Source organism: Triticum aestivum, chromosome 6B, assembly GCF_018294505.1.
Source record: "Triticum aestivum cultivar Chinese Spring chromosome 6B, IWGSC CS RefSeq v2.1, whole genome shotgun sequence".
Classification (NCBI taxonomy): Eukaryota; Viridiplantae; Streptophyta; class Magnoliopsida; order Poales; family Poaceae; genus Triticum; species Triticum aestivum.
Genome location: NC_057810.1, coordinates 656,260,456 through 656,272,296, shown reverse-complemented (window position 1 = coordinate 656,272,296; position 11,841 = coordinate 656,260,456). Strand labels below are relative to the sequence as shown.

Sequence of the window (11,841 nt, the reverse complement as noted above, 5' to 3'; positions counted from 1 at the left end):
CACAAGTGATGCTGCTGACATCAACTTTGGGTGTTGGACTGGATGACTGAAAACACTCATTACAAGGCACCAGCCTCTGAATTGCTTCGTGCCCTGCCAATCAGTCCTCCACCTGAAGGTGCTCGTTGTCTGTATGATGAGCCTGAACTTACTGCTCACTATATGCAGTTGCTCATAAAGCCTCTGAAGCCTGGTCAAGCCCCAAGGACCAAATTCCTCGTGAAGGAATTGCTCTATGTGCCAAGAACCATCTATCGCATTCTGACGAAGACCATGAGTCCTATCAAAGGCCATGACTCATCCGATGAGAAAATTATTGGGATGATGAAGAATATGCTATTCAACATAATGCATGGCACCCCCATAAATTATCATGATTTCTTCATGAGGACTCTGGACAATGTTGCACTTTCACCATTTGAGCTGAAGCCTTACGCGCGGTGGATCATGAGATTCCTCAGAACAAGGTCTTCACTCAACTACAAGGCTAACTTTCAGAATCACCTCAGCTACTTGCCCCTGACTGAAGTCCTCAAGCGGACATATTCCTCAGCTGATGAGAAGGGCAAGTCATCAGCCGTTATCGATGAAGGCATTCGTCCATTGGATGGTCAGTTCCGCAAAGCTGCATCTTATTCCACCAATGATGATTCTGCCACTCATGATTCTACTGCCAATGCTCCCAAGTCAAGTCCTCAAGCCACTGCTCCTCGTGTGATGACTGACCGTGAGCTGCTTCTAAGTCTTCACCAGAAGGTGGATTGAAACCACAAATGGGTTAAGCATAAGTTTTGCTCTATTCTTCACAATATGACTTCTACACATAATGCAGTGAAGAAAAACCATTACTACCTCCATGAAGTTTTTGATCGCACCTGGGCTATTCTGTCACATCTATATGATGAAGAAGATCTGAAGCAAATGGGCTTCAAGGAAGATTTTGACTGGTCTGCTCCTCCATCGAAAAAATTCAAGAAGGTCAAGGTTCCTTCCTTGGTGGCCAGTTCATATTCTTCATCGCGCGACACAGACGAATATGAAGACTTGGACGACACTGCAGCAGGCCCTACAATGACTCAAGACCCTGACAACGCTGGCGCTCCTCCATCATCATGATATTCTTCAGGGGCGTTAGTCCTCAGTTTCAACCCTTTTGGTCATTCGATGACAAAGGGGGAGAAATTTGAGTTAGTCTTCAAGCGGGTCTATCTTATATGGGCGTTTTTTTTGCTAAGTTACAACTCTCGTTCTTTTGATGACTTTGCTGGATCGAGTTGTAATCTTAAACTCTATGGTGGCCTAATACTTTTGCTGTGTTCTTCTGCATGCTTATTGCTCATTAATGTCAATGCATGCATGCTGAATTTCATCAGTCACCATATTTCATCATGCATTTCAAATTCTCCATATTATATGTCACATGCGTGTATGAATTACAAGATATAGGGGGAGATCTCCATGATTATACTCTTCAAGTGTGCATTGCTTCAAAAATCTGTGCTTCTTCATATTATATGGAAAACCCAAACCCAACACCTACAAACCCAAAGTGATTGAGCATCACTGAAGAGATTGATCATGCGTGGATCCGACGCTTGTTACCTTTGAAGACTGTGCTTCTTCCATACGGTTAGGCGTCATGGTCTACAACATCCAAGAGGAATTGTGGATCGCCGAGTGACCTAGTCTGTGAAGGTTTGGAAGTCACCTGAAGACTTACCATGAGTGATTGGACGAGGTCTGTGTGACCTTAGCTCAAGGAGAATACGGTGAGGACTGTGTGTCCGGGACTGGGTGTCCTCGAGTTTAAATACCCAGCCGCTCCAACCAGACGTACAACTGAGACAATAGTTGGAATTGGTCTACCAAATCATTGTCTTCACCAAGCTTACTAGTTCTATTTCCTCAACTCTTTCATTTCCTCATGTCTGTTGTTGTGTGCTTGTTCATATCTGTTTAAAGACTTTGACTGAAGACTTTCTCAATTTCCTCAGTTCAATTTCTTCAGTCTGTCCGTCTTCTTTCCGTGTTATCCTGTGTTTACGCTTTCTGTACTATGTACTTGCCTTCATTCCATCATGATGACCATGCTTGTGTTTTATTATGTTTACATTTGAGTACTTATTCCGCTGCTAGTAGTTCTTCATTTAGGAATTTCCTCACCAGCAAATTCCTCACTGAAAAATTCATAAAAATCGCCTATTCACCCCCCTCCTCTAGTCGATATAACGCACTTTCACGGGGTCGGCCTTGACGGAGGCCAACCCACGCGACCGGCCCACACCCGCACCCCCGCGTCCCGGAGGGGGGTCCGAAGGGTCACGCGAGGGGGAGCGGATGCGGCCGGAGCGCTCATCGTCATCCTCCGGGTCCTCGTGGCGGGAAGGGCGCGGATGGCGGTAGTGGGAGTCGTCGCGGTGGTCCGCACCACCCCTGCCAAAGTGGCCATCAGTGAGGTGTCGAGGGCGGCCGATGTGGTTGGAAGGCTCGGGGTAGATCTTGAGGTCGAATCCCTGATCGTTGAAGAAAACCCGGACGGTGGCACGGAGGGTGGAGGAGTCAAGGCACTTGACCTTGACACGGACCTCCTCCTCCTTGTGGAGAGAGAGCTCGTCCACCACCACCACCTTGCCCAGGAGCTTGGACATACTGCGGATCACCTTCTCAGAGCGGGTGATGTCGGGGAGGCCAGCTATGAGGATCCAAGCAGTGTCCAACACGGCCACAACCTTAGGGTCCACCAGGGGCTTAGAGATGTTGACGACGAGTTTGTTGAGGGCGAGGGTGATGTCGTCGCTATGAGTGCAGAGGCCCAGGCTAAGGGCGTCGGGAAGACCACGGTGAAGGAGCTGTCCAAGGTCGGAGTCACCTGCCAGTCCCAGACCCGGCGGCAGGATGTTGCTAATTGTTTTTATGAGTTTATTAATCTCTGTTAAGTTTCATAAATTTTGTTAAGGTTCAATGTGTTCACGACAAGCTGGAGACATTTCACAAGGTTTTTCAATTTTGCGAGGCATAATTAGTCAGTTTGTTTTTCACTTTTCCCTCTGCAACGTGTGCGACAGTTGGTAAATGAAGTGCAAAATCTTAATACGGAACAAGTCTTACTGATCCGGACACTAGCAAACACAAATAAAATCACTAATATCACCTTTTATATATGAAAAAAGAAGTAATGAGCTGCCAAACCTTAGATGGGAAGTCCTTTCAGATTTGACCATCATTAGATTAACTTGTTAATATTACCCACACGCCACGTATAATAACTTAGCATCACCGATGCAGTACTAGTAGTAGCATATATACCAGCTTAGCTTCACCTATATAATACAAGCATTACTTATCGATGCACTGGGAGCATACATTATAAATGCACTACAGTAAGTTGCATCCAAGTTCCCCACGCCTTGACAACTTACGTCTTTTCAAGGATGCACTTAGGGCCAGTTCTTTTGGGCAATTCTTCCAGAATTGACCCCCTCCCCAGCTTCTCCCAGAATTGCCACTTAATATTTTTTTACAATTCCTAGCTAATATGTGCTCCCAGTATCTCGTGTGCTTCTCATATCCCAGAGTAGTATGGATATGAGCAAAACGTCTATTAGGGAGCTACTTCATTGCAGGAGGGGGTGCTGAGAACAATATATGGATGCACATGTGCTTCTCATATAGCAGTATTGAATTGCATGGAATGTTGCTCATTGTCTTTATGAGTTCATTATCGTTAGGTTTCATAATTTTTGTCAACGTTCAGTGTGTTCAGGACAATCCCGAAGACATTTCACAAGGTTTCTCTATTTTTGCGAGGCATCATTGGTCAGTTTTTTTTTTTCACTTTTCCCTCTGCGACGCGTACGTCAGTTGGTAAACAAAGTGCAAATTCTTAATACGAAACGAGTCTTACCTATACGGACACTCTAGTGAACACAATTAAATTCACTAAATATCACCTTTTACATATGAAAAAAGTAATGAGCTGCCAAACCTTAGAAGGAAAGTTCTTTCAGATTTGACATACATTAGATTAACTTGTTAATATTAACCACACGCCACGTATAATAACTTAGCATCACCGGTGCAATATTAGCTAGCATATATACTAGCTTAGCATCACCTATATAATAGAAGCATTACTTATCCATGCACAGATGCACTGGCTGCATATACGCTGCAATAAGTTGAATCCAAGTTCCCCACACTTGACTACTTACGTCTTTTCAAGGATGCACTTAAAATGCTTAGGTTAGGCAGAGTAGTATGGCATCCTGCTGCTGTTATGCCCTCCATCAAACAGTTGCCCGTTCGGATGCTTGATACGGTCGCTACATGCATGACAACGCTCGTAATCCATGTCATCTCTCCTCTTGTGCTCAATCTTTCTAAATATCTCATGGCACCCACCTACAAAGTGACAACATCAATCATCAACACTCAACAAATATTCAAATATGAAGTTCATGGTCAGACAAAAAATATAACTACATGCAAAATATAATGCATGTGGATTGACAGCCTATGCTAAGCTTTTCATTTATTTTCTTGCAAAAGGTTATAAAAGTGATGCTTTGTGTTTACTTAGTAACAGAGTTCAACCTTGCATACACAACTTTGGGGAGTAAAACATGTTAGTATTTTGTTTGCTTGTGCCAGTGACCAAAACATATATGTCAAAGTATAAAACTGAGGCCTATTTCATATGTAAGCCGAGTAAAACATGTTAGTTTCTCTACTGATACAGCAAAAAGAGACTATATATAAGAACATGCTTAGATATGTGTTTGTCCCAACTGCCCACAGATCTTATGAATTGTGGATTCATTGTAAATCTACTTATGTTTTGGCTGTCCCTTCCATCTCCCTTGCATCAGGTATCACTTCAATACTATATAGGAAATTAACAGCTTTACCATACGAAAAATACATCAAGGGGATTGAAATACGTACCATAACAAGAAACGTCATCAATGGTGCATACACTTAGCACACGCATAGGTTGAGCCCTTGCATATGCTTCAAGGCTCGGAGTATGCATAAGCTCAGCAAAGAACAACCTCTTGGTCTTTGATGCAGGCTCTGTGGCAGTCTGCTTCCGAGGAATGGCCGTGAAATTAACATGGCCATAAATGTCCCCAGACGACTCAGAGAAGCAATTCGATAGCAGAGTCATGGCCAACTCAAACTCACTCTGTTTGTAACATTTTTCGAGAAAATATCGCGAGCAAGTTAAATAATACAGTGCAAGAGAAAATGAGATGGCAAGAAATTAATGATCTATAAACTGACCGTTTTGTTCTTCTCATTGTAGTGCGCCACAGCAAGTTCAGCAAAGTCTTTTGCTTGCTGGCACGGCTGGGGATCAGGAAATCGTGCTAGTATTTGTGCCTCCATGCCCTCGGCGGTCCGGTGCTCCTCCCTGCAGGTACAGTGGGTCATCAGTGATAAAAATTGGAAGCAGAGATCAGATTTTTGTTTTGACAGTTGATAAGGATTAACTTGTAGGTAGATGGAGTCCTTGATTAATTACTTTGTGTCGCTGAATTGTATGGGGCTGAATAAGGTGTTGTGGAGCGTGGACTTGGCGATGAAGCGCATGGCTGGGCCCATCTTCTTCTTGTAGGCGTGGAAGTCGAGCCTGTCCTGTTCCGTGAGCAGATCGCAGTCCTCCTCGCGCATCTTCTCTATGAACTCGGCGGTTTTCAGCATCGACAACTCTGCTTCTTCCGGCGTTTTACTCGGCGTGAAGGGGTGGGCGCGTGGGATCCTTCTCCACCTCCCGGGAGTCCTCTTCCTCGCCGTCGTCGCGGAGGTGGACGAGCCCTCGGCGGCCGGCGGTTCTCCTCCAGCCTGGGGATCCATCAAATCCGACCGAGACGCGAGGTGCAGAGTCGACGACCTCGGCCCGCCAGTAATAACGATTCCTAATATACGTATTTTTTTAGACAAATAACGATTCCTAATAGGAATCAACTACGGGCGGGCAACAACGGCCCAGCCATTAGTTGTTTCCAATCCGGTCGCTGGTCGGTCGGTTCAATCTGGTTTTCTTCGTCATTTTCCCTTTTTGTTTTTCTTTGTTTTTTTGCTGTTTTTTCTGTTTTTCAATTTTCTACTCCGTCCGTTCTTGAATAAGTGTATTCATTTTGTACTAACTTTAATACAACTTTGTACTCAAGTTGAGATACTTATTTTGGGACGGAGGGAGTATGTTATATACTTTCAGTTATGTTTGGTTATTATTATTTTTTCTTCTTTATACTTTGATTTTCTTTATTTCTTCATTTTACTTTATGATTTTTTATCTGTTTTCCTTTTGTTCTTTTAACATGTCTACTTTTATTTCTTCTTCCAACACATGTTTACTTCTTCATACACATTCTATGTTTTACATATACATGTAAAACAGTGTTTTATATACATATAACATTTTTTAAATACATGTTTAACATGTTTACAAAATTATGTTTTGAATATTTTTCAAATACGTCTTAATTTTTTCAACTACATTTTGATTTTTTTTAAATGATAAATAGCATTGGTTTGAACTATGCAAACATTTTTGTACATTGTACAAGCTCTTTTTTTTGAAAAATATCACGAATACATTTTTCAAACCTGTGCAGATTTTTTTAAGTGTGATGTACATTTTTAAATTTACATAAAATTTTCTTTAAATACATGAACAATTTTCTATATTGTATAATTTTTTTTAAAATTTCACCTACATTTTTTAATTGTCACAAACATTTTTTGTACACATGATTAGGCATTTTTGGTTCAATTTCTGCAGAACAAAAAATGTCTAATCATGTGTACAAAACATGTCTAAAAACATCGACAGCGGCCAGCCACGCCGCCCCTCTAGCCCTGCAGTCCCGGCCACCGTCCGATCCGACAAACAGATCAACAGATTGGTTTCGTGGGGAAGTAGATTTTAAGGTTCTTTTTTCATGCCGGTTCGTGTGCGTGGAGGCGTTTTGTTTCTGTTTTCCTCACTCTCCCTTAATTTTTGCTATTAAATCAAACACCAATTTGTACATGGGGAATCTCATAGTGCAGTATGCTTGGCACCATAGAAGACACACAGATTGATCAAGCTGGTTTGGGCAACGTGGGGAAGCTCAAGTCTAAGTTTGAGGCAACGGAGATGGTGATTTGTGCCATGCAGGGAATCTATATGTCATTAATGAGATAAAACCAATATGTGATAAGTCGTGTACAGAGCAAGCATAAAAATAGTTGAACTCTAGACATCTAAACCCGGGCATGGGCAGCCCGGCCCGACGACCCGGCCCGAAAAACCCGGGCCGGGCCGGGCCGGGCTTGACATTCGGGCCGGGCTCGGGCTTTGTTTTGCAGCCCGAAAGATAGTTCGGGCCGGGCTCGGGCTTCAATTTTTTCGTATTTCGGGCCGGGCTTTCGGGCTTCGGGCCGGGCTTGCACGTGCGCGTACTAAAAAACAACATTCGGGCTGGGCTTTCGGGCTTAAAAATGTGGAGTATTTCGGGCTTCGGGCCGGGCTCGGACTTGAGAAATGAAGGTCGGGCTTTTACAAGCCCGGCCCGAAACCCGGCCCGGCCCGACGTTTGCCCAGGTTTATAGACATCCTCAATAGTTGTGGTTGCCATGTGCTTCCTCTACTACTTCTTAGTATCTCCACCTTTTAACATCAAACAGCTTCACACGGGCAGCAAAACAGTTCTGGGTCTGGCATGAAAGTGGTGAATGCATTCCGTACTTGAGAATTGCGAGGCCATGTATGGGATCAATGTTTTGTGCAGTTTATACACCGCTGCCGATACTCGCAGTATGTTGTTCTCCATCATGCATCACCGGTTTATGTCACTCTCAATGCCACGCTGTAGTTCTGCTCAACATGAAAATCAATCTGTTCTATGCAGCGGCCTCATCTGCATCGCCCTGGCCGGCCGGCCGGCGCGATAGCATCGGATGAGTTACTCCACCTATCCGGTCGTCGTAATAGAATCGGATGGGTGATTCCACCCGTGTAATTCTAACATGTGAATATCAGAATGATTTGACAAACATGCAGAAGAAAATGCTTCTTGATATTATCGTTCCTTACTCCCACATGCCAACGATCTATGCCGGTGTCAGTCCCGCGTGAAAGTGCGTTATATCGACTAGAGGGGGGTGAATAGGCAATTTTTATGAATTCTTCACTGAGAAATTTGCCGGTGAGGAAATTCCTTAGCGAAGAACTACTTGCAGCGGAATAAGTACTCAGAAGTAAGCATGACAGAATACACACATGGTCATCATGATGAAATGAAGACAAACACAGAGTACAGAAAGCGTAAACACAGGATAACACAAGATGAAGACAAACAGACTGAAGAAATTGAACTGAGGAAATTGAGAAAGTCTTCAGTGAAAATCTTCAAACACAGATATGAACAATCACTCAACACAGTAATGAAGAAATGAAAGAGTTGAGGAAATAGAACCAGTAAGGTTGGTGAAGACAATGATTTGGTAGACCAGTTCCAACTGCTGTCTCAGTTGTACGTCTGGTTGGAGCGGCTGAGTATTTAAACTCGAGGACACACAGTCCCGGACACCCAGTCGCTGAGCACGCAGCTCAGGACAACAAGTCCTCACCGTATTCTCCTTGAACTAAGGTCACACAGACCTTGTCCAATCACTCATGGTAAGTCTTCAGGCAACTTCCAAACCTTCACAAACTTCGGTCACTCGGCGATCCACAATTCCTCTTGGATGCTCTAGACCATGACGCCTAACCGTCTGGAAGAAGCACAATCTTCAAAGGTAACAAGCGTCGGATCCACGCAGGATCAATCTCTTCAGTGATGCTCAATCACTTTGGGTTTGTAGGTGTTTGGGTTTGGGTTTTTCCTCACTCGATGATTTTCGCTCAAAGTCCTCAGAGGATGTGTTGCTCTCAAATGACAAGTGTCAGTTTCTCTCGGAGCAGCCAACCAGCTAGTGGTTGTAGGGGGCGGCTATTTATAGCCTAGGGAGCAGCCCGACATGATAAGACATAAATGCCCTTCGATGATATGACCGTTAGGTGGATAAGATATTTTGGGACAGCTGGCGCGCAGCACAGCAACGGTCGGAATTTTTGACTCTCAAATTCCTCAGTGCTATCATGTTACTCACTGTGTAGGCAACCCGCACTGACGAATTCCTAACTCCTCAGTCAGAATAAATTCCTCAGCGACCAGAAGAACTTCGTCTCTGTCACTGAAGAAATTGACTGAACTGTATGAGATTTCCAAGGCTTCACTCGAAGGGATTGGTAGGTGTAGGATTTTGAGTTGAGCATCACATGAAAATTTTTCCTTAGTATTTCCTCGACCCCCTTTAACAGTACGGTGTTTCCTATGACTCAAGAAGAAGAAAAACAAAACTATGAAAACGAAAGTCTTCAAGCTTCATATTTCTTGCATGAATATCAAGTCTTCACGGACACACCAATTTCTTCACTTTCAAAGTCTTCATGAAAGTCTTCAGGAATACCAAAATCTTCAGTTGAAGATATTCATTTTTAGGGGTCGACTTTCTCTGTAAATATCAAACTCCTCATAGACTTATAGACATGTGTACACTCATAAACACATTAGTCCCTTAACCTATAAATCTTCAATACACCAAAATCACTAAGGGGCACTAGATGCACTTACAATCTCCCCCTTTTTGGTGATTGATGACAATATAGGTTAAGTTTCAACGGGGATAAACATATGAAGTGTAAGTACTGATATTGAGGAATTTGATTGCAAGATATAGAAGAACTCCCCCTGAAGATGTGCATAGTGAGGAATTTTCTTTTGAAGCAATGCACTCTTGAAGAGTTGAATCATGGAGATCTCCCCCTATATCTTGTAATTCATACATGCATTTGACATATAATATGAAGAATTTGAAATGCATGATGAAATATGGTGCCTGAAGAAATTCAGCATGCGTGCAATAATATTAACGAGGAACAAGCATGCAAAATCAGAGCACAGTGCATCAAAAGTATGAGAGCACCATTGGTTTTAAGATTACAACTCGATCCAATAAAAGTTTCAGAAGAGCGAGAGTTGCAACTTAGAAAAAAACGCCCATATAATAGACCCGCTTGAAGACTAACTCAGATTTCTCCCCCTTTGTCATCGAATGACCAAAAGGATCGAAACTGAGGACTAACGCCCCTGAAGAATATCAAGTTGATGGAGGAGCGTCAGCGTTGTCGGGGTCGGTTGTCGTAGTAGGGCCTGCCGCAGTGTCGTCCAAGTCTTCATTTTCATTAGTGTCGCGCGATGAAGGATAGGAGCTGGCCACTAAGGAAGGAACCTTGACCTTCTTGAATCTCTTCGGTGGAGGTGCAGACCAGTCAAATTCTTCCTTGAGACCCATTCTCTTCAGATCTTCTGTGCTGTAGACATGAGATAGAACAGCCCAGGTACGGTTGAAGGTTTCATGGAGGTAGTAGTGGTTTTTTTTCACTGCATTATGTGTGTAGGTCATGTTGTGAAGAATTGAACCAAACTGACGCTTGACCCATTTATGATTGCGATCAACTTTCTGATGAAGACTGAGGAGTAACTCACGATCAGTCATCACCCTGGGTGCTGTGGCTTGAGGAATTTGCTTGGCAGAGGTGTTGGCGGCAGAGTCATGTGTGGCAGAGTCATCATTGGTGGAGTAGGATGCAGCCTTGCGAAATTGACCATCCAATGGACGAATGCCTTCATTATCACAGCGGTTGCCTTGCCTTTGTCATCAGCTGAGGAAAATGTCCGTTTGAGGACTTCAATTGGAGGCAAGTAGCTGCCGTGGTTCAGAGTATCAGCCTTGTAATTGAGTGAAGACCTAGTCCTGATGAACCTCATAATCCATGGTGCATAAGGCTTCAGCTCAAATGGTGACATAACTATATTCGCCAGAGTCCTCATGAAGAAATCATGGAAGTTGATGGGAACGCCATGAATGTTATTGAAAAGCATATTCTTCATGATGCCAATGACTTCTTCATCATTTGAGTCATGGCCTTTGATATGACTCATTGTCTTCGTCAGAATGCGATAGACAGTCCGAGGCACATACAGTAATTCCTTGACGAGGAATTTGGTTCGTGGGGCCTGCCCTGGCTTCAAAGGCTTCATCAGCACTTGCATGTAATGATTTGTAAGCTCAGGTTTGTTGTAGATGCAACAAGCACCATCAAGGGGAGGACTGAGTGGAAGGGCGCAAAGCAATTCAGTTGCTGGTGCCTTGTAGTGAGTATTTTCTGACATCTAGTCCAGCACCCATGAGTTCACATCTTCATAATTTCCTGTGAAGTGCAGCGTTGCATAGAATTGAAAAATGAGTTCTTCATTCCAATCATAGATGTCAGTGCAGAAATTCAGCAATCCAGCATCGTGAAGAACACTGAGGACTGGCTCGAAGCCCGGCAGAGATTCCATGTCCACGTGAGGAATGTGTTCATGATTGAAGACTTTGTCTTTGTCGAATAGCATAGAGGAATAGAAATTGGCTTGACTAGCAGTCCAGAAACGCCTCTTCCTTATGCGAGCAGAATCATAGGGATTGTAGTCAGTGAAGAACACATGCTCGTTGAAGAAATCTGCAGCCTTGAACTTTTGCTTCTTTGAGAATGGATCCTTTGGCTTGGGCAGAGGAGTGTCAGTGAGTTGCATCACAACCTCAGGAATCGCAATCTCCGGTTCTTCAGGCTGAAGAATTTTTGGTTCCTCTTCAGTGGCAGTCTGCATGTTCAAAGGATCAGCAACAACAGTTTCTTCAGCACTAGTGGCTGGAATTTCTTCATGCACAGACAAGGTAGGATGAGTTTCTTCAGAGCCCATT

General features: G+C 43.6%; 1 protein-coding gene across 1 annotated transcript; it reads right to left on the bottom strand.

Moving 5' to 3' along the window:
- Positions 1–4,051: 4,051 nt before the first annotated feature.
- Positions 4,052–5,907, bottom strand: LOC123134730 (uncharacterized). Its single transcript, XM_044553917.1, has 4 exons — positions 5,525–5,907; positions 5,284–5,413; positions 4,945–5,185; positions 4,052–4,401 (listed from the first exon to the last, which is right to left on the bottom strand). The coding sequence occupies exons 1-4, from the start codon at positions 5,854–5,856 to the stop codon at positions 4,244–4,246; spliced, it is 861 nt and encodes a 286-aa protein (XP_044409852.1). The 5' UTR covers positions 5,857–5,907; the 3' UTR covers positions 4,052–4,243.
- Positions 5,908–11,841: the final 5,934 nt, after the last annotated feature.